Source organism: Lonchura striata, chromosome 2 (assembly GCF_046129695.1).
Source record: "Lonchura striata isolate bLonStr1 chromosome 2, bLonStr1.mat, whole genome shotgun sequence".
NCBI lineage: Eukaryota > Metazoa > Chordata > Aves > Passeriformes > Estrildidae > Lonchura > Lonchura striata.
The window spans coordinates 34825106-34848809 of record NC_134604.1 but is presented as its reverse complement, the minus strand read 5'-3'; the positions used below and the strand labels follow the sequence as shown (position 1 = coordinate 34848809).

The window sequence follows — 23704 nt, the reverse complement described above, 5'->3', positions numbered from 1 at the left end:
CAAAGGCGCTTTCCCGGCGGCGGGAAAGGCGCTTTCCCGGCGGCGGGCGGTTTCCCGGCGGCGGGAAAGGCGCTTTCCCGGCGGCGGGGCGCTTTCCCGGCGGCGGGAAAGGCGCCGCTCCGCCGGCCCGGGGGCTCCAGCCCGGGCAGCGCGGCCGCTTTACGGCACAGCCGTTCGAACCTCCGCGTCCGCGCTTTGCGGCTGCGTGGCGGTGGGTGGGGGGCGGGGAAGATGTCTGAGCGGGGAGAAGCCCCGGCGGCGGCACCGGCGGGAGAGATGCCGGCGAAGAAGCAGAAGCTGAGCAGCGACGAGAACAGTAACCCCGGGGACATGTCCGGCGACGAGAACGTGAGGCCGGGCGAGCGGCAGGCGGCGCGGGCGCGGCGGCGCGGCGGGAGCGCGCGCGGCGGCGCGGGGCCTCGCGGCGGGGGCGGGCGGGAGCGCGCAGGAGGAGGAGGGGCCGCCCCGGGCCGCCGTGAGGGGACATCGCCCTCCGGGACCCCCCGGGTGGCTCCCGGGCCGGGGAGGGCGTGAGGGAGGAGAGGGAGAAGGGGTCTCGGCCCAGCCGTCCCGGCTCGGTGGCCGCCGGAGGGAGGCCCCGGTGGGAGAGACCGGGCAGGGTCTGGGGGAGAGGCGCCCGCTGTGCTTCCACGTGGGTGAAAGTGGATTTGCGGCCCAAGCTGTGAGCGGGCGCTGTCTCGAACTCTGCTTCCAAACGTCACACTCTTTTTTAAAATTTTCCCTGCAAACCAGCAGCATTTTCCATCTTTCTTGTAGTTTTGTATCGTGTGTCTTCACTGTCACGTTGTAGAGTAACATGCAGCACGAGTTTATGTGTGCAGCCTTTTGGTGAATGAAAAGTAGGAGATGGTGCTCAAACTACTGTCAGCAGAAGGCAGCGGGGATGGCGTCTATAATCTCTAAGTTAGGTGAAATTCTAGTGTTCAGAGCAAAGGTAATGTGATTGATGTAGAATAACTTTATACCTGAAAGGTAAACTTAATCTAAGGTATCGACCAGTCACTTTATGTAGTTACTGGTGTGGAGAGGGGTTGTGTAGTTACTCTGTGTGTTTTATAATGTGTAGAAGTTTCTTTTCTGCACTTATCCAGCTAGTGAGGGAACTGGACTACATCCTCCACAACGTTTGGAAGTGGTGCTTGTGAGGTGACAGGCAAGTTTGAGATGTTCCACACCGCTGCTCTTGTTTTTTTTTTTTTTTCATAGCTTAGCAGCATTTGTGGATCCAAATGTAATTTGGTGACATATGTTCAGGCTTAATTTGTTGTCAGTTGTAGGCTATCATGGAGTGTGGAATAGGTTGCCCCATCTCTGGAGGTGTTTAAGGCCAGGCTGGATGTGGCTCTGCACAGCTTGGTCTAGTGAAAGGTGTCCCTGCCTGTGGCAGTGGGCTGGACTAGATGATCTTTAAGGTCCCTTCCAATAGAAATCACTCTGATTATATGATTCTCTGATTCTCTTATGTGGGTTGCCTCAGTGGTGAAGGGATTCTTTTTCCAAGAGTTTGTTACTGGACTCCACAACTCCTGCAAGATGGGGGATTCGGTTTAAAAGTTGACATAGTTGTGTTGATTTGGAGAAAGGGTGTGTTTTGCTCCACAGGTGTCCCGCATGCAGGTTTGTTGGTTATGTGGTAGTTGCAGATACATGGTATAGCTGCACCACACCAGCTGCCTGGTGTTCTCACGTTGGCGGTATCTGTCTAGTCCAGAGAAAACTTCAGTCTTGTCAAGTATTAAAATTCTGACATGTGCACTTGGGAGATGAGAGTTGGACAAGCTCTGATTTTTTTTTTAGGGTAAAGGAGAAGAAACAGGAAAACTTAAAAAATGTTAAATTTGGTTATGAATATTAGTGGAGGGTTGGCTCTTTTAGGGGTCCAATGTGAAGGGAATTACTCCAGATTTGGGCAGTACACTTACGGGCTTTTGTGGTATCTTTCCTCCTTTTGTCCTCTGAATGTCCTGTTTTTCAGAGTTGTTGGACAAACAAAGGCTAGTACACCTCTTCAGGCTCCTGATAATACAGACATGAAACTGGGACAGAGAATGAATGCTTGGTGGGAATTGGTGTATTAATGTTTATAGTTGACCTCATTCCATATTCCTAGTGGAGTTCCTAGCGCAGCTTTGTGAATCTCCTACAGTGACAGGCTGTTCTCTGCCTCTGTCTCCCTTAGTTCAGCTCTAGAAATTACTTAGTCTAGCATGAGATGTTTTCCCCCCACTAGTCTGATGGAAAGTGAACTATCTTGCCAGAAAAAATGGGAAAAGTTGATTTTTAACAAGCTGAACGTACTCATTTGGAAACACAGGGTTGGCAGGTACAATGCAGATGAAGGTACTGTGCTCTGTGACGGGTGATACAGGGAAATGTCCTTTTAAACAGTGCCCTGCAGTCAGACCACACAGGAAATTGTAGTTTCTGCTGATTATCCAAAGCCAATTTAAAATCTCTCAGCAGCTAGATGGGGTGTTTTGTGTATTTGTGTTTTTTCAGTTTTCACCATTCTTATCTTACACTAATGGTTGGAGGGCAAATTGGATTAGTTAGCTGATCAGAATTTAGCTTTTAGTGGAAACAAGTGAGTATCTGTGGTACAGGGGGGAGAGGAGGAACTTTGTCTTCTGATGTTGATGCTGCCCCGCTGCAGAACCGTGCTGTGAGTGGTGCTGCTGAGAGTGCACAGAAGCCTCAGAATGGCTCGGTTCTTGGTAAGGTCAAGCCTCATGTTTTTTAAAAAACAACTATTCTTCAGTTCTTCAGAAGTACTCATTTCATCTGGATCAAAGATGTTTTCTAGGGGAAGCAGCTGCTTTATCTCTAGACATTTTCTTAAGAGCAGCTACCAGTATTCTGAAGAAACGTCACTAGATCACAGTTCATAGCTCTCCCTCTTGGATTAGTCCTCATGTGATTCATGTTCTGTTTCTAGAGAGGAATGCTATTATGCTGGCATTAGATTTAAATACATGAATCTAAATAACACCAAGGCCTGAGAGATCTGTTTGTATGAATGACAAGAAGTGAAAAGGCCAAGTGCTGCAAGATTAGTTGAATTTATGCAGCAATTATGATCTCTTTGTGACAGTCTATATAATTTTGGATGTTTTCAGGATGATGCTGTTAGTATTGAAAGTGGTACTAACACTGAACGCCCTGATACGCCAACAAACACTCCTAATGCACCAGGAAGAAAAAGCTGGGGGAAAGGAAAATGGAAGTCGAAGAAGTGCAAATATTCCTTCAAATGTGTAAATAGTCTAAAGGTAGGTATGCATGAGCTTCAGGGAATGCTTGGGCATCACTTACTGGCAGCAGTGTTAATGTTGGCTGTGAGACAGCGTCAAGCTAGAGACTTTTAAATATCTTTAAGCACTTATGTTCCATGCTGATTTGAAGCAGGTACCTTTCTTTCTTGGAATAGCGAAAGTTTTGAAGAAAAAAGATACTGAGAAATAGGAAACAGTAGATAGTGCTGAAGTTAACCTTGTTTTTGTACAGTTTGCAAAGTTTTGTGTGATGCTGTGATTATATATTTCATTGAAGCTGTAGATGATAAATATAAGAAGTTGGATAAACAAGTTGAACTAGAACAAAACCTGTGACAACTCCATGCAAAACACAGAACCTGCTCAGATGTCTCTGTGCTGATAAAAAACCCAAACAAATCAACCCAACAATCTTAAGAGTAGCTTTTTCCTCACACTTAACCAGATTAGGTATTTTCTGTGCTCTGGCAGTATCATAGCTACTTGTGCAGTGCAATTTGGTTAATTTATTGTGAGTGTTGGGATCATGTGTTAGCACCTGATTCAGGCAGTGTGTATCTTCCTGTGTAACACCTGATGGTTTTAAGATATGTGGATTGATGGTCTTTATTGCTTGTTCTGCTCTTTTAGCATAGTGCTGTTTTCTTCCGCACTGGTGACAGACTATGGTGGACTGAATGAGTTTTCTCATTCGTGACTATTTTACTCTGTCAGGATGTTCTTATTTTCCTGATTCCTCAGCCTCATGTGGGATATTTATGTGGCAAGATGGGAGTTATGGCAAACTCTGTGAGGATCTGTGTAGCTCAGCAGTGGATATTTTCTGCAGAATTGCTCTAAGAGTATTTTTTCATTCCCCTATGCTTAATTGGGGAGCTGTGGTGATGTGGCTCCTTTTCTGAGCTTTGTCTTCAGGCTGCCGTAGTGAAACACTGGGGTACTTGAGCGGGAGGGGATGAAAGGTTTGGAGCGTGGAAACCTTCTAAATGAGTTTTGCCACTGGAGAAACTGTGATACGAAGTTACACTGACAAAAGTATCTGGGAAACAAATTGATCTTATTGTGTTCTTGAAGTATAAAAATTGCCTCCAGACTTTTGAGGGTGTAGGAGGAAGGGAAGTTATTTCATTTCACCAAGGTAGGCAGCAGTTCCTGTGATTCGCGTGAATCGCCCCCACGGATGGTGCCATTTGTGGCTTCAAGTCATACTTCAAACACAGACATGGGCCTTTGGACACCCAAACTTTTTACAAGTTCTGAGCTTTGTTACTCGTACTTGTTTTCTGTCTGCAGACAAAGATGGTTAGTACTTCCCAAGTGTCTTCTGGGGAAACAAAACATTCCCTCACCCCAGTGTCAATCCAGACCCCACTGTAGGGTGATCCAAAAGACCAAGCTGTGAAACTAAGCAATCCCCGACTTCCTTGGATTTGGATCAGGATCTGGGAACAGATTCCTGTGCAAGTGGAATCAAGCTATGAGGGAGTAAATGTAGCATTTCAACTAAGTGGGGTATTTTTATTAGCTTTTCTCCCCATTTCTCTTTGGTCTGAAATCAATGGTAGTAATAAGAGATGTGCATGTTAAGACAAAGACCTAAGTAGCAGCCAAATTTGGTTATTTACTTCATGATTGAGGAAGCCTCTCTTCTTTTCCTTTTCCCAGTCTTCCATACTAACTTTGCAGGTACTCTGGAGAAAACTGTAATGATTGAATGTTGTATATAGGTTTAGAAAGACACTTGTGACTCTTTGAGTACTGTGTCATATATCTCCTAGTTTATATGTTTTTGAACTATGCTGTAAGATGCAGGTATTGAAGTTAATGAAGGATCTACATGATTTAAAGATCATAGAAATTAATGTTCTTTAGGTGTGTATAAATTACATGTTTTTCCACTTTTGCACTTTTGGTTTTCCCCTCTTATTTTGTTTTTTAGTTTTTTCTTTGGGGAAACAAATATAGCCATTACTGTCTGCTTTGAGTGTTAAATGATTATGACTCAGCCTGAAAAGCTCAGTGCTTGCTAAATACGCGTTTTAAACACTACTTTGGGAGTTATTTTGAATGAAATTTAAGCATCCGGAAAACAAAAATACAACTTGGAAAATGTCAGGAAATAAAAAAACCTGCCTTTATTCTTTATGGAGTAGTATGTTACTTATGAGATGTACTGAAAAATCTTTGCTTTCTGTGGGCTGAATGGAAATAGGGTTTATAAATGAGCATATACAGCTAGCACTGTTGCATATCCTCATCTATCTATATATATTTTGCTGATAAGTCTTTTGGCAGAAAACAGTGTATATTTTGCTTTGTTGTGCTGCCTTTAAAGCAATGCAATTATTTTCCCTACCTTTTACTTCTGCTTAAGGTGTGTGATTAAGATGTAAGCAGCTTGGTGTTGTCTCAGCTTCTATTTGTTGTCCCCTGACCTGGGAACCAGCATCCAATACCACGCAGAATTCTAGCTTGTTGGTGTGTAATGGAAACTAAATGTAACTAAACCCGCTGCCCACAATGGCTTACTTCCACTTCTGGGAACTGGAAATGCATGTGTGGGTTGTTGGTTCCCCACTGGCAGTGTGGGTGACAAAGATTTAAAGGCATTCATGCAGGTGATTATTTTTGCCATCGTAATGACTTCACTGTCTAAAACCAGGTCTGATCTTACTTTTGATTGAAACCAAGTTGGTGTTGAGTGAGTAAGGCTGGAACTCACCACTGATTGTTTATTTATTTGCTTTTGTAGCATTAGGTCTGTTTTCTTGTCTTCCTTCTTTCTCTAGTACCCAAAGAAGCTGGGTGCTTTGGGTTTCATGCCCTTTATTCATAGCAGGGACGAGATGGCATTTCACAATTTTACTTTTGGACGGGTATCTGGGTCACTTCTGTCTGTACAAACCAGTGTCAGATTTGTGTCACATACTTGGCATCTGAGCATAACCATCATGTACGACACCTAGAATAAAATGTTTTGGAAAACCTCCATTGTTTAGCATTTGGGACAAAAATTAGAGCAGACAAGTATTTTCAAAATAGCTATGTGCTGTCTGACCACTGGGTATATTGGGAGTTTAAATAGGAGCAGAGCTTCTGCAAATACCTTGGTATCTTCCTGCAAGAGCCTTCCCTCCGCCTGGCTGCTTCATCCATCAAACAGCAGCAAAACTGCAATATATACAGGCAGGCTCCTGGAGATTGTAGCACTTGGTGTGAGAAATATAGTGTGGGTGAAGTAAGTAGACTAAAGACATTTGTCTCGCAGAGTAATTTTTTCCAGGGAAATAGGTTTTCTTTGAAAAAGCTTGCAAAATGCTTTAGGTATGTACTCAAATATAAAAATATGGAAACAGTATAGCACTCTGTTATATATGTCTACTTATTACCTTAGTCTGGGTCCTACCTAAAAAATCAGGAATTTATTGCAACTTATTCTGGAAAAATATCCTCTCTTGAGGACGAAAAACATACTGCTTTTAACTTTCCATATTTTATTAAATTTATCAGAAACAGGACATAAACAGAGAACAAGGTTGTTCCAGAAAAACAAATAGAAAACCTTTATTATCTCTGTAATAAAGCAGTGGGAACCCATGCATTTTACCTATATTATCTTCATGTGATATGTTAGAAACACTCACTATTCAGCAGCAGGAACTCCTTCAAGCAGAAATTTGAAACCAAGTTATTATTAGTGGAAAAACTTTATTAAGCATTTTCAATTTGATCTCTTAGCCATTCTCTTCAAACAAGACTTGAATACACTCAAAATTTGAGGCTACCAAGTCAAATTAATAAATTCATTGCTAAAAAATAAAATTAATAAATGTATTGCACATAAAAAATCATGGCCATGTGTATGCAATTTTATGGCTTATGGTTTTCCTCATTCTTCATTTCTAGTTCAGCTTTATAGATACTTTACAGATACAGAATACCTGTTTTTTCCTTTTGTCCTGGGATTACTAAGAACCCTGCTACCTTTTCCTTTCTTAATATCCTATGCCTCTCATCTCATAAAGCCATTAGTTTGTGTTTTTGTGTTATGATGACTAATACTTTGAGTTAAGCTTTGAACAATTCTTTTAATCTGTATTGAGCTTTGAAAGTTGTTACCTCTCTTAAGAATTGCAAGAGGGCCTTCATCTCTGAAAGATTTTCTGCTGTCTGTTTCTAGCTCTTCTAGTTATTTCTGTTCGTAACAGATACTACCTTTCTCAGTAAATAATGGTATTTACAATTTTTTCCGGACTTCCTTTACTTTTCTTTTTCTGAGGAGTGTTAGACTCCCTACTCACACCCCCTCCTCGAATTTATTCTTTGGTTTTGGATAGGCCAAAGCTGCCAGGGCTGGTACTTCTTGTGTTGTCTCTGAAGTGCTGCCATTTGAAGGCTGCTGAACAGCCATCATGAGACACTTCCTTCCTGCCTGCACTGTCCCAGACAGTCCCCTGTGGGGAGGCACTTTAATGAACATTATTCTTGCTGAAAACATCCTGTCAGAACAGGCCAAAATACTGTTATCAATTATTAACAAGCACCACCATATTCATCACAATTCATAAACATACCTCCTTTTTTTTTTCTCTCAAACTGTTGTAAGTTGTATAAAAATAATACTTGGCATTTCTTTGGTAACTATTTGTAAAGGCGATCTGAAAACAGTTTGTAGACATGAACTTTGTAACAGTATTGTGACACACTTGAGAGAATTCCTTGTGTCTGTGACAAAAGTTACAAGACTTGACTGTAATGCAATGGTTAAATGCGGCCCTTCTCCATCCTTATACCAATATAATTCTTCTTTTTCCTAGTATTTCTTCCCTGTGAAGTTGCAAATCCTTGTGTATAAGTAATTAGGATAGAAAATGTGTATAGATATGACCTCAGATGCAGAAGTTGCCTTACTGAAAATTGTAAAACAAAATACTGGAGCAGCAAATACAACTTGGGAGTTCTGCCAGCTTCTAAGCATAACTGAGACAACATTTCTTTCCATTTACTTTTTGAAAGGTTGGTGGGGAAAGAAAAGGGAGGGGTGTGTTTTTTGAGAATATTCCTTTAACCTCCCTTTAAGACAGCCAAGTTAAAATGTGGTGTTTCAAAATTATGACTCTTAACTGTTCACTGTCTAAAATTATACTGACTGTGAACCCATTAGTCTGAGGAGGGAAACTTGTCAATGAAACTGTTGAATTTCACAGCAATGATATGCCTAAGGGTTTTGTTGGATTTTTTTATCTCTGAACTTACTTTACACATATAGGAGGACCATGGCCAGCCTCTGTTTGGAGTCCAGTTTAACTGGCACAGTAAAGAAGGTGATCCTCTTGTTTTTGCCACTGTAGGCAGCAACAGAGTGAGTAATCTGTTTTTCATCATATGCCCTTCTGTGTGGTTCTGCATGCATTCCTGTTTTCAAGCAATCCCTTTACTTGTGTTTGGTATGGACATGCAATACTTAATATAAACAGACGTATTTCTAAGATATGTAGTATCTTTTATCTGGGAGAGCTGCATCCTTTGGATTGTTCTATGAAGTTGTGTTAGCTATTTGGTAGTTAAGCTATGTAGTAAAGGAAAAAGTCCTACTGCAATATGCACAGGGGATAAGGAAGAGGTTAATAAATGTATCTTCTCAATAAAATTACTCCTCATAAATGTTATTATTTTCTAAAGGTCATGTATTCATATATACAGGATGAGAACTGTCTGCAACAGTGGCTGGCTGATGCCAGCCAGCTCAGTAGCTAAATTAATGGCCTGTGTTGAGTGAATTTATAGATTTCCTCTGAACAATGTTCAGTGTCATTTCAGTCTTGAGATTAACCCCTGAGAAGTGTGTTTTACGTAAGTGTTTTGAATAAATGAGAAGTGTTTCATTTCTAGGTTTGTTCTGCCTGGCAAGTCACCAGAAACACTGAAGTAAATTTAAGCAAGGTTTCATTGAGTTGTTAAACTAAGTTTAAGCAAGGTATCAATGACTCACTACAAGACCAAGTTATGTTAGAGATAACTGCAGTAATTAATTCCAACAAGGCTTTATCTTATTAGGGCAATTCAAATAATGGACTTTAATATCTGGGAAGGACAGCTGACAAGTCCTGGAATGATGCTTTACAGAAGCTGCTGTGGGCATTCTTTTATCAAACCATTTCTACCTGGTAAACAAAATGGATGATGGATGAAATCTAAACCATAGAGGCACTCTACCTCTCCCCATCAGGCAGTCAATAAGTGGATGCATGTGATTTCCTTTTGAAATGTCACAGCTAAGCAGCAGTCTCTCTCACTTACTTATTTTTTTCCCTCCAGGTTACTTTATATGAATGTCATTCCCAAGGAGAAATACGTCTGTTGCAGTCTTATGTGGATGCTGATGTATCCTTTTAGGTTAAATACCCACATGTTTGCTTCTTCTTTATGAAAAATCAAGAGGCTTTGTAGGAAAAAGCATGGAAATGTTTTGTCTGTGATTTAATACTTTACTCATGTGGTGCATTCTTTATGTAAGGTCCAAGTCTTGCCTCTTTCCCACATCCTAGAATCCCTCCTGCTGAAAATATGTTAAAAACGCAGACTCGGGGACCAGACTGTATTTAAAATACTTGAAACCTGATTCTCCATCAGTTTAATCTTCCCAACACTAATATTTGTATAATGTTTCCCTGCTTTACAGTGGTCTCAGTTACTCTGTGAATTGGACCTGGGTTTAAAGACGAAGAATATTTTTGTTGATTGTTTGCAATACACGTCATTAGCTTGTGAACTCGGTTGTGATTCATTATTCCCGATCAAAGGTGATGCCATGAAAGACAAGGTGTTCTTTTACGTTATGGAACAGAAGTTAGGAAATCAACATCTGTAGAAATGGTGATGTTGCTGGTATTTGCAGGTGTATAATTAAATGTGTGTATTTTTCTTATGGGCTCCCGCAGAAACTCCAGCACTTGGATAAAATAGCAACAGGTTTGTTTAAAATAAAATATTGTTTTAAAAAATAAAAAAAAAATGTCCTGCTTATTCTGTGATCCTTAACTTGAGGCATTGTAGGCAGATGAAAATTTCTATACCTGTGCATGGACATATGACAGCAATACAAGCCATCCTCTTCTGGCTGTGGCAGGATCCAGGGGTATTATTAGGATAATTAATCCCATTACAATGCAGTGCATAAAGGTGAGTGTTCAAAACTTTGAGATACAGCTTGTGCTTCAGTAAGGCACGACACCTTTTTCTTCTAAGTACATGTAAACGTGAGGGGAAATGGTAACTTGGTCTCTGAATTCTATCCCAGCACTACGTGGGCCATGGAAATGCAATCAATGAACTGAAATTCCATCCAAGAGATCCAAATCTTCTTTTATCTGTAAGCAAAGGTAAGAAAAAACCTCTTTTTTTGTATAAATGAGGATACTTTGGATTGGAGTTTGGTCTTGAATATGACCAAAAACCTTAATGATTTTTTTTTTTTTTATGAATGGCACTGAACAAGTTTACTTTTAAAGTTGAGAGCAAATTATGCTTTTACATGGCTATATATTTTATACTTAGTAAATCCATGGCCTACAACTGTAACTCTAGCTATGGTGCCAAGGGACTGTGAATAGTGCTGCTTTTTAGGAAAGAAGAATCCTGAGCCTTGGGTTTGCTCTTTACTTTCTGACAGTTGAAATTTTTTCAGTTGTTGAATCACGTTGCCATCTAGTGGGGACCTCTTAACGTTGCAGACAGCATTCACCATCCCGTTCATGGGGAAAAAACTTGGATTGTCTGTTGTTTGGGAACTTCAATTGGACTCTGTGTAAAAAGCAATTTAGTAAAGGAAGTTTGTGGTGTAGTGTCTTATGGGCTTGTCCGGAAAGTTCGAACAGTCACGACTTGCTGATCTTGACTGTTCTGTTAAATAAGGGAATGATCTGCCACAAGATGCTAGCCTGCAGGAATTTTTGAGTTGGAAACATTCACTTAAGGGGACTTTTGACTTTAGCTTATTTGAACTTACCAGTGAAGCTACATGAGAAGAGGAGTTGGGAAGCTCTCTAATGCTTGCAATGGTTAAGTTGGTTCTGTAAACATCCAGTTTCTGTATATAATTTTTAGGTTCTCTTTGTAATAATGTTTTGACATCAGCCATAGTCTTACAAGTTTTAATGTGCGATCTCTGGACCAGGCGCTATCGCTGAGAAGACATGAGAATATTTGGGCTGTTAGAACTGCTTGGCTGAGAGATTATTAAAAAAAGAGGAAAATATTTGGGACTGCGTGGCCACCTGTTTCCCTTCTGGGATTTTGAGTGTTGCTGTAATTCAATGCAATGTACTTGTGGAATCCAAAAGGGAAATACACTAGAGGCTCCCACTTCCAAACGGGAGATACACTAGAGGTTCTTCATTAGAAATTGTTATAACTTTCTTAAAATAAATGAATTAGTCTGATTGACTTTGGAATACATATTGTTTATGTAAACAGTTTTTCCCTTCCTTACTGACTGTGGTTCACCAAGATAATGTTCTAAAGGCTAAAGAATGGAAAATCACTGCTTTTCTGAATGTTGATATTAAAATGGCAGAAAGGAATTCTAGCATTTTTTGATACATAAAATTGTTTTTATGACTGATTAATAGCATATTTATCTGATGTCAGACTTTTCTTTGCTTTTTGGATGAACTAAAGATCCAAGCGTGTTTTTGCTAGAAACTATCCTTAGGGTAGGGGGTGGGCAACTATAGAATTACTTTTAACAGTAAGTTAGTTATAAGAGCAATTTCAGTTAATGCAGTTCTGTTGTTTCCAAAAAAAAAAAAAAAAGAATAATTAAGTGCTTTTTTGATGTTGACATAAAGACATGTTACTCAAAGTGATTAAGCTGAATATATTATTCAAATGTGCATATAAAAAGCAGCATGTAATTCTATTTGTTCTTTATAGATCATGCATTGAGACTGTGGAACATCCAGACAGACACGCTGGTTGCAATATTTGGAGGAGTAGAAGGGCACAGGGATGAGGTGTTAAGTGCAGTAAGTGGAAGACCGTGGGGCAGTGATTTAGATTTACAAAGGGTAGCAGGCAACTTTTTATCCTCCTGTGCATTGTTTAGGTATTATAGCTACTTAAAAATAACCACCTGGAAGTGCATAAATACTGTTTTAAGGGGATAGACACCTTTAAATGTCAGGTGGTTTGATTGATGTGGCCACTTCTTACAGACAGGATCTGTGTGTTTCAGTAGCTGGTTTACTCTGAGTGCAGCCTAGAAGTGAACAAAATAGGGCTCAGTGGCTCTAGAAAGAGTAAAATATTTCATGATGGTCCCACTTTCGCAGTTCTTGAGTTCTCATCAAGTGAAAGCAGCATAAGCAAATAAACATGGAGAGACATGGTAGTGAAGGAAAGAAGTTTGAGTTAAATTATTTTTCAGTGGCTGTGAACAGACACTGGTACCCAGCAAACATCAAGCAGAATAATTAACTTTTTATATGCTGTTCTTAAGAACTCTTTTCATTCCTGTTGTGTGACCTGTTGTGAAAGGTGAGGGGTGCATCTTTAGGAAACCTGACACTATTGTTCACCCATGTCATAGTCCTGGAATTCTGCCAGAGTTGCTCCTAGGGAACTTAGTGAAGGAGGAGAACTAGCTGTAGATTCACTGTCTGTCAGTGCATTTGAATATGTCTCTCTTGAGAGAGACTAAATATAATTACTAAGATGCCGTGCTGCTTTGCAGTGAGCTGGATTATATTTTTAGTGTTTTTCTATTTGAAATATTCAGTTTTATTGCATGCTTTGTGCATAAAATGCTGTTTTGATGGAAATGATGGAATAAAATCTGAGTTGATATAATGCAGCCTAGGGTGGGAGTGCTCAAAATTATTTTATATACATAGGATTATGATCTTCTTGGTGAAAAAATCATGTCCTGTGGGATGGATCACTCTCTAAAACTCTGGAGAATTAATTCCAAGAGAATGATTAATGCTATCAAAGAGTCTTATGAGTACAACCCAAACAAAACCAACAGGTATGTAGTCTTCATCTCCTTGTCTGTCTTTACAGCATGTGAATACTATCAATGGTCCAGGTTAATTCCTTTCCATATTGGGAGTTTTTGGGTAGTGATGTGGATGTTGAGTCTCACTAGACTGTGTGTCGTCTTCTTGTTTGCTTCACTGGAATTTTATTGAATTCTGATTCAAAGTCCTGAAATTTTTATTTTCAAGTATCTCAATTATTTCTTATTTGCTAGACTAGATTATTATCTTAAAGCTTGTATTTCATGCATTTTAAGATGTCAGTATCTTATTTTCATATCTTCTCATCTCAGGATTTCTAGAATGGAATAAAATATATGTAATTAAATGTGTCAGATAATCTTATATTGAGTAGTTAATTATTGTGTATTATTTTACTTTGGGGTGGGGAAAAACTGCATAGTAATAACTTTAAATTTTTATTATTCTCTGGTTTGACCTCAGATATGAGTAAATTATTAAGTAAACATAGCAATTAGATACATGATAGATAAATCCTCCTTTATGAAGTTCTTCAACTTTTTGATCTTAACTTCCAGTTAAACCATTGAGAGAATTGAAGAGTCTAAAACACAGTGAACATGTTCAGCAATGAGACTAGCTGTGAAAATACTCTGGCTTTTTTTGGTAATGTTACCAAATATTAAATGATGCTTTTTAGCCTGCTTTTTTTAAAATGATGATTTTTTTTTTTTTTAAGTATGCATTTCTATTTAACAATTTAGATGTTGCAGAAGCAGCATCAGGAAGACTGAGCTTTAAGTAGTTCTTGAAGTATTTGGTGACAGGCATTGTATTCAGCATCTGAAGGATAGTTTTACTCAGCACTATCTCTGCACAGTCTTTTACATGGGAAACTTAGTTATTTCATTAGGAATGAGGATGAAAACAAGGACTATTACTATTAAAAAGAAAAACAAGCTGCATACAGAATCTACTTTAAGACTGTTAAAAAGTTGGGCTTGTTCTTTTAACATTGAAATATGTTAAGACTGGTTATTAAAAATTACACTTGTGCTTCTGGGTTTGTATTTATGAACCTCACTTGACAATTTTCTCCATAGGCCTTTTGTTTCCCAGAAAATTCACTTTCCTGACTTTTCTACAAGAGACATACATAGAAACTATGTTGACTGTGTGCGGTGGCTGGGAGACCTAATTCTTTCCAAGGTAATGCTGCAGCTTTTTCAGCTACATAACATTTATTTGCTGGTCCTGAGGGTTCTAAACCTTAGAAATTTTATTAGCGTGTGGGTCTTGGGTTAAATTATTGTCTTGTGTCAAATGGTTTTGTAGAGTGTTTTGGGAATTCTGTCACCTGTGAGGATGTGTGGGTAAGCAACTTATACTTAAAAAGCAAAATTATTCCTATAGCTGTACTCTGCTACAAGTAAAGGGTTTCTAGCTAACCAGAATCTGCACAGAACATATGGAAAGGGAATCTTTAGATACTATTTAGTGATCCTGCTAAAGAGTGAGATGAGGTCTGCCATAATGGAGTAACTTTTGATTAACTTGTTGTGTCCACTAGTAACATTGGTTTGCAGATACTAAAGCAGGCTGTCCAACTGCCTTGATGCCAGCAATTAGTGACTGCACTGTCCTGTTAGTCAAAAGGATTGAGTAAACAATACTCAAAACAATGTAAATTTAAGCTGCTTATGAAATTGTGTTTGAGCACATCTGGGTGACTTCATCTGAAGCGGGTGAGGGGGAGCTCCTGCAGTCCCATTACCTGGCAAAGCTGTGAGGCCATTAGGTTACCAGTGATGGACAGTGATTATTGTTGGTAATGTGCCTGTGATCTAAGGGCAGAGGTGAGATTTTCAGCTCTGCTTTTCATAGTGTCATTGGGGAAGCTGTGAGAGATTAAATGTTTGCTTATAGTTGGACTGGTTCTGCAATATAATACAGGTGATTTTTCATTTCATTGTTTCACTCCAGTCTTGTGAAAATGCCATTGTTTGCTGGAAGCCTGGCAAGATGGAAGATGATATAGATAAAATCAAGCCCAGTGAGTCAAATGTGACCATTCTTGGGAGATTTGATTATAGCCAGTGTGACATATGGTACATGAGATTTTCAATGGATTTCTGGCAAAAGGTATGTGTCTGACTTTGCTATATTTGAAGGTGTGTAACTTTTCATTGATTACATGTTTATGGGCATAGGAAGGGTCTTAGTTCATGTGATGTTTGAGAAACAGAATGGTTTGCTTTAAGGGACTTTATATGAACCTGCAGGAGCTCCAGATTTTTCATTCTGGGTTCTGCCTGTAGGAAAAATTTCCACAAAATAAATACTAATTTTCCACCAGCAATAAGTTTCCTGATGTCTTCATCCCCTGTCTGCAGAGATTGATAAATTGGAAGAAAGGAGGCAAATTCTATATACTTCTGACTCCTCCAACAAACTCATTAAGTCATTCATGTTTAATGTTCACACACAGTTTATCAGCTCTATAACCTCTATAAAATTCTGACTTCATTCTTTGAGGGAGTATTTTAAAACCTCTTTATCCACTGCTTTTTTTTTAAGATGCTTGCTCTGGGGAATCAGGTTGGCAAACTTTATGTTTGGGATTTAGAAATAGAGGATCCACATAAAGCCAAGTGAGTACTTTATTTTGTTTTTGCTAAGACAGGGAGTTGGGGTACTTTTCTTTTTCCTTTCCTGATTATAAAGAAATTCTTTACAGTACTACTTACTTTCCATTATAACTAGTAGGGAGATGAACATTGTGAGCCCCTGAAGGTTAATGTTTATTATATCTCGCTGATTTATAAATTATTTTATATTAATGCCAAAAGGTCCCAGTTGGATTGTGCTGGCTACCATGCGTAGATATAGTAAAAGGCAATTTATTTCTCACAGAGTTTTCGCTAATTGGGTGGCATTTTGGAAAGCCATTAAGTGAAGATGTGCTAGGAGAGTGTAGCACATGACAAAGGCGAGATAGGTGACAGGACTGGAGTAAAAAAGGAGAGCGTAAAGGTAAACTATGAGCACAGTGTGGAGAAAACACTGTGGCTTTCTACTTCCTCACCTGTGTTGCCAGGCAATTTCACAGCTTGTCTCTTAGATACATATAGGTACATATGTTTGTGTGTAAACATACAAATGCAAAAAAACCCTAAACACAAAAAAAGGCCCCAAACAAACTCACTCCCAAAAAACGTTGTATATAAAATGGATATACACTGTGTATATAAATACTTAATGCATTTTATTTTTATATATCCTATATAATATATTATACATATCTTGATATATTTATATATATAATCCATGTAAATATGTATATATGAATACATTAATGTATGGAATTCCTGGAAATGCTACAGTCTTTAATCACATGATTCTGATTTTTCCTTCCTAACCCTGTGAAATAACACTGATTATGAAGTCCTAAATAATGTGATTCAATAAGCTTTCAGTCTTTGTGTCAACAAAATTTGGGTGGACGAGAAACAACTGTAGCTGAACAGGAAACTGCTTCCCAAGTCCTCATTTGGAATACAAAATACACCATGAAGGCCATAATCCTGTTACCTTCAATTCCTCCTAGGTCACATGAATAATGGATTACTGAAACAGTGCTCCATAATGTAGTAGGAAGATTTAACATTGCAGCTGAATAATTTTCTTTTCCTTCTAGGTGTACGACTCTTACTCACCCTAAATGTGTTGCTGCCATCCGACAGACCAGTTTTAGCAGGGATAGCAGTATCCTTATAGCTGTGTGTGATGATGCCAGTATCTGGCGCTGGGACAGATTACGATAAAGTACTTTTTCTTAATTCATAGAAGAAAATATATTTTCAAATTATAATATAGCCTGTTAACATGCTAGTTCAGTAGATGCATTTAGTGTAGACTTTCTCAAAGGTTCGGCAGGCTGGAGCTGGACTTAGTGATGTTTACATTCTGTGTATTGTTCTGCTTGAAATTGCTGCTTTTAATAAAAAGAAGTATTTTTGTAAAGTTTTCTGAATTGTCCATATTAATTATTTCCCACAAGTTTTCACTTATGGTCTAGGAAATTTCTTTGTGTAGAGCTAATGCATGAATGTATGCCAACTTGCTAGAAATTTGGTATATTTATGCTTGCAGTTGTATTTTGTGCCTTTCAAAAAGCTAATGAAGCTTTTATTCAGGGACAACACAAAGGAAATGTTACTCTTAAGAATTTAATACAAATAATTGTTAAACAATTTCTAAACATATTTTGAACTCATTCTTTAAGTTGTAGATTGAAATTGATTTAATTTTCAGTAATCTCAAATTGGAATTTGCTTCTCACAATATCTGTTAATGACTGGGGGGAAAAACATTACTGGCTTTGCTTTGTGGATCACATTGTTCTATTGTTTGATTTCTGTCTAGTTACTGCATTTATCTAAAAGTTTGTTTTTGGAAATATATTTTATTGCCTCTATTGTCAATATTCCCAAATAGCCTCCTCAATGTTTTTTACTTGAATTCTAAAATCAATCATACTTCATATATGTTTAAAATGTGTGCACAGTCAATAAAAATGAAAGGAGGAAATAGATAAGAAGGCAGAAATTATTAGCAGTGATAATCTGTGTTCAAAACATTGTGTGTGTCTTGTCAGCAGGTAGTTGAAATGCTCATGTCTGTGTTAAGAAAGTGGTTCAGGACATTGCTCCGTAGCTGTGTATCTGAATGAGGAAGAAACTAAATAACACTTATTGAGGCTGAACCATTTACATACTTTTTTTCCCATTCTCTTTCCCTGCCCTTTATTTCAACACATAACATGTTACTTGAGAAGAATGTTTTAAGTTATGATGTAAATGCCAGTACAGTGTCCTTGTCAGTATCATGGTGCCTCTCTGATCAGTAGATTAAATAGTCCTGTCTGCTGCTGACTTCTTAAGTGCATATCTGACTTTTCATCTTTCAGGATTTTGTTTTTTTCTCTTTGTTACAGTTTGTGAAGCTTGTAAATTCTCTGGTTAGGATAACTACCTGTTCAGTTGGAAGTAATATGACTAAACTAGTTTTGATTTGTGTCCTTAGGAACCTAAGAAAAATGAAGCCCAGAACTGACAAGCAGTTTACAAAGTGTAGTCTGTAATATATGATTGTTTTCCTTTTTTTTCTTTTTTTTTTTTTTTTTTTCCCACTTTTAAATCCTTAATCTTACTACTGGGGAAGGGTAGTAGTACCACAGGTCTGTCCAAAACTAGTGTTTAATTGAGATCGATTTTGGACCTGTTTTTCTTGCACAAGCCAAATGGCTGGTAAGGTCTTTCTTGTGCCCATCATGAGTGTCTGGTGAAGCAGACATGGTCAGGAAGCCAAGTGTAAAAGCAGAGTTGGGCAGAACCATGTTGAAGCCTGAGTACTGGAGGAAGGAAACAAATTCCTGCAGAGCTGAACACAGATCAGCTGAAGAGAGAGACAGGTGAGACTGGAGCTTGGCGAAAGTGTTAAACTTCCTGCACTTACAGAACTGCTGGCATAGTATGAGCCAGCGTTTACACAACAGCAGTGGTCCATAGACCTCATAGATCATTTTGTAGAAAGTATGAGGGGTTGGCAGAGTCTGAAAAATTATGGGGCTGGGGTGTAGTTGGGAGAGCACTCTAGAAAGGCAGTGGGAGTGCTCAGGCTTCCTGCAGCCTCAAGGAAAGAGTTTTGATTGAATTAGCTATACTAAGAACACTTGGGTTGGAGGCTGGTGCCACATAGCCTTTGCAAATGCTTTACAGTAGCATAGCATTAGACTGTCTTTTGTGTTTTTCCATGGCCAGAGTTGAGAGTAAAATGGGATACAAAAGCAGGAGGGATTTCTCAGCCATGGGTGTTGTTTTGGGACATAAGTGGTACATTCTGACAAATGAGCTGCTCTGTTTAAGAGGAAGGAAAGGAAGGGTGGTGCTTGACTGGAAAGAGGCCTAAAAAAGTTAGGGTCAGCTTTAACTTCTGTTTTAACTTACAAATGTGCTTAAGACTGTCCTCTTAAAAGGCAGACAAATGTTCCAGTTTTGCCCTGAGAAACAGGATAGAGCTGAAATCTTATGAACAGTGTTAATGAAGGGAAGAATTTGTGTAAGTAAGCTGTAACAAGCCAAGGGGAGAAAAAATTCTCCTTTACAACAGTCAGCCCCATCTGTGTGTAGAATTAATAATATTTTGAAAATACAGACATCAGGGTGGAAAAGTCTCTGTCAACAAGCAGACTGATAAAGCTTAACTGAATATGAAACTTATGTATTTTATTAGGGTGTTTTCTTCCTACAGTTGCCTAGATCTAGACTAAAACAAAGGAGAAGGATTAAAATTATTGTGTGTCTTCTGGAAGATACAGCGCTATTAGAATTATAATCATTGCAAAAGAATTTAAAGACTAGTTTAATATTTTCCAAAACCTTTTTACCTTTTAAGATATACTTTTGTGAAACATACCTTAAGAGCTCCAGTGCCTGAATTTTTCAACAGTAGAAGTGTAGTTTAACCCTAGTATTGGAGAAACCTACCAAAAATAGCCTGAAAGAACATGTGCTTTTCTCCATTGTCTTCAGGCCAGCTTTAGGTCTGTTCTTCGGCAAATTCTGTAATTGATTCCTGTTCCCCATTTCAAGACAGGTGAGGGAGAGGTGAAGTCAGGCTGATGAGTAACTGCAGTACAGTCATAAAACTGTTTCAGTGGCTGCAAGTGTTGTTACAGCGGTCTGTTCTTTATGAACTCTGCATTAAGAGCATTCTAAAATTTGAAGGTTGCTGATTCCCTGAGTTATTGCACACTGAGTATCTTCCTGAAGAGATTAAAAAAAAAAAAAAAAAAAAAGCGCTGAATATATAACAGAGGTATCTGGTGGCCTGTCTTATTCTACCAACTTTCAGAAACTTAGATATTGCATAAATGGTAGTCTTGGACTACAGTTCCAACTTTTAGGCAGAGACTTTGCCCAGAGACAGCAAGGTTTGTACCACAGCTGGAAGTAGGAATAGAAAACAGGCTCCTGATGGCTAAATCAGTGGTTCACTTAAAAAGTCTCTTCTCAGACTATGGTCCTGTTTCCTGGGGTGATGCTCCATCTGGTGGTGAATGAATAAAGAACATTGCCACAATGCAGTTTTAAATCAGGTTTTTCTTGAGGCTTTTAATGTTAAGCCAAAAAAAAAAAAAAAAAAGTGCAAATATGGATCAAATTTGCCCTGCCTAGTATAGGTAGGAGTGCTTGTTTTCTCTGGTACATTTCATGCTTATGTTTCACCACTGATTGTATTGGGGAGCTCTGATTCCATGGCTAAATATCAAGGAATTAACTTCCTCTGCAAGTGCTATAGACATGGTTAGATTCTTTGCTGTCACCATGAGATGTGTCAGAAAAATATTTACAATGAAGAAGTGAAGCAACTTTTAGAAAACAAATAAAACAAATCACATGCATAATTAGAATTTTGACTACTTGCTATGAATTTTGCATCTGTTTCTGTATAAGCCAGCAGCAATATATGTGCTTTGTTTCTTCCTGTACTTTTAAATTTTTCTCTGGACATGGTGGTGAGGGCAGATGTAGAAACAGGTAGGGCCATTGTGACAAGAATCTTTCATTCTAACTAACAATTCCTGTTGCCTTAGAAAGGAAAACAATTAGGAAAATGCCCCAAAATGGAGAGAAATATATCTGCCCCTGTCACAGTTATGAGTTTGGCATGGAAGGGTATGTTTAGCCTCAAAGCTACTGATCCAGTGATCAGTAGACAGGATTTTATGGTTTTTATACAGGTTTTCTTTAAAACATGAACTCCCTAGTATCTAGAAAATAGGAATGGGAAAATTACTCTAAATGTAGGAGGATCAAAATAATTTGTATTACATAGAGCTTGTTATTGTTATAGACCTTATACCTCTGACTATACCTGGGGAAAGGAATTTTAGTATTTTGTGTGTGGAGAAAAAAAGTATATGTGTGTGTATATAGATATATATATAATATGTTAAAGGCAAAATAGATGAATGTATGTATCTTTGTTTCTCCTCAGATTTTTTTCTAAAATCCTCTTCTCCCATTTTAAAACCACAGTGTTGAGATAAGATGTATTGTTGGGAGACACGTTAGAAGACCCTGGAGTTTCTTAAATTCAATTTCCTTAGACAAACTGAATGCCTGTTTCCTCAAGCACCCTAACTAGTGATCATATGATAGGATTTCACAGAGCTAGTGAAACTCACCCACCATAATCCTGTGCTTCAAAACTGAGAAAGAAAAAGCACTTGTGCTTGAGAAGCACAGTCTGGCCATCCACATCTGTAGAAATGAATCAGTTCTTAATTTCAGAGCAGTTGTGAAAGGCAAAATACTGATACTAAAGGGGGATAGACTGTTCCCTCTGTGAGTTCCTGATCTGTAAGCTCAGTCACAGCAAGAAAGAAAAGTAATTTACAATGATGCTCTCAAATGTGTGCTACATTCAGTGAGCTCAGAGACAACACCTACTGAACCCACAGTGGCTACAGCACTGGGAGAAGTTCTTAATCTACACTACTGAATTGTTCAAACCCCATAGAAATACATATTTTCATTTACAGCCCTAATGGCTGGAGCAGGGGCAAGAGCAGCTAAAGCACTCATGCTGGACTTAGTGATCCTACCCACAAGGTCTAGTCTGGCATGTCTGGCTTCCTGAAGCCCAAACAACAATCCCACCAGCATCTGGAATAACCAGAATGCAGCTTTGGTCACAACAGAAGTAGCTTGTTATAACTAGAAGAGAGAAGAGTGAGCAGAAAAGTGACAGCCTGTGCTCAAACAGGGCCCTTGGGTTTAAATACCTTTGGTTCTATGACTCACTCTTCACCAACCATATTGAATGGTGAGGGCCGTGGAAAGTTGCAACAAGAAGTGGCAACATGCGGATTATTTCATAGAGGGCAGCTCTGGGCAGTCAGATGAGGAAGGTGTAGATAGTACCTCTTTTTCTTACAAATAAATCACTCCTTTGCTAATTAAATTGTGCTGATGGAGTGAGTCTGCTACATCATGTAGACACATAGTCCTTAATTCCTGATGTCTTGCAATGGCTTGTGAAGTGTTAATTACTCATTTCCACAGCAGCCAGATCTTTCCTTAGAAGTATGAGAAGCTGAGCAATGACCACTCCTAACTTCTATTTGGTCCCTCTTGTCTCCTCTGATCCATTTTTGTCACCAGCTATGTGAGGCATCTGCCACCTGTGTGACAAAAACATCCTACAGCAGAATTGGACAGGTCACACGGAATGAACCTAATGACCCATTCTGATGAGGGAGTTCAGCCTGGGCCTCTGCTAAATTCCCTCATTGCTGCTTCTCTACAAGCATTTGGCCTACAAATGTGTCTTTAAGAAAATTAAGCCTCTAGTCAAGCAGGCAACCCAAATTTTTCAGGGCTTGGGTCTGTGCCATGGCTTCCAGGAAATAACCCTGAGCCTTGTTCCATAAATTACCTGGGAGAGAATTAGTTTAACTTTTCAAAAGCTGTTCTTGCAACAGTTTTCCTGGGTTTCATTAGTCTGTTTGCTTCCTCTTCTGGGTCCCAGGTTGAGCTCATTCCTTTTATTCTTTGAGTCCCTCTGCTTTTATGCAAGGGAAAAGTCCATTTTGAGCTGAGGCAGAAATGACATAGGGTGTCATTGAGCACGTTCAAAGAACTGAGTTTCTGTTCTCAGGATAAGTGTACCTAAGGCTGACTTTGCTTGATAAAGGACTCCTTAAAGGCTTAATTCCCCAGTCAATGAAACTAGTAAAAACTTATCATGCCAGTGGTTTGGGAACAAGTCTCAGTCCTTCATTACAGAAAGTAACTTTAAAAAGCAAGATCTATTGTTAAAAATAGTACTTCTGAGCAAGCTAATCTAGTGAACAGAAGGGCCAGCTGGAGCTTATCTATGAGATACCTAGGCACATATGGCCAAAGCCATCACACCAGCAGAAACTGCATTTGTCATGAGAGCCACTCAGACCACCCCAAAGTCCTATGGATTTATGAGCAAATGTGACAGCCTTTGGTGCCAGTAACCTAGACAGCATTATCAGACACCCCACATCTGTTTCTAAGAGAAACAAGATTTTACTTTCTTATTACTGGGAATAATTCTTCTAGCACAGCCAAAGTTCCCAAAGATTCCTCTTCATTTCACTTTCATATAGGAAAAGTTAAAGACAGGTACTCCAAGATTAAGCTCAATAGTGTCTTACTGCCAAAGAGGAAAATACTCCTGTACCTTTTATATGAGCTGGGGACAGGGATATTGGTTGTCCACAAAATGGGAGAACTTACAGTGCAAGTACAAGCAGGAAAACCATCAGCATATTTGCAGTTGCCCGATTACCCTTGAAATGAGGTAAGAAGGAAA

At 39.0% G+C, this 23704-nt stretch overlaps 1 protein-coding gene across 3 annotated transcripts; it reads left to right on the top strand.

Annotated features, from left to right (window-relative positions):
- Positions 1-211: 211 nt before the first annotated feature.
- On the top strand, positions 212-17318 carry EED (embryonic ectoderm development). 3 transcript variants are annotated; one of them, XM_021536213.3, is made up of 12 exons: positions 212-348; positions 3138-3290; positions 8563-8655; positions 9612-9677; positions 10350-10475; positions 10594-10675; positions 12228-12319; positions 13187-13320; positions 14395-14500; positions 15275-15433; positions 15869-15942; positions 16989-17318. In XM_021536213.3, the coding sequence occupies exons 1-12, from the start codon at positions 232-234 to the stop codon at positions 17113-17115; spliced, it is 1329 nt and encodes a 442-aa protein (XP_021391888.1). In that variant the 5' UTR covers positions 212-231; the 3' UTR covers positions 17116-17318. The 3 variants fall into 3 exon arrangements, with proteins under 3 accessions (XP_021391888.1, XP_021391889.1, XP_077637439.1); XM_021536214.3 differs by lacking the exon at positions 15869-15942 and having other exon boundaries at positions 16989-17114; XM_077781313.1 differs by lacking the exons at positions 14395-14500; positions 15869-15942; positions 16989-17318 and having other exon boundaries at positions 15275-15437.
- The last annotated feature ends 6386 nt before the right edge of the window (positions 17319-23704 follow it).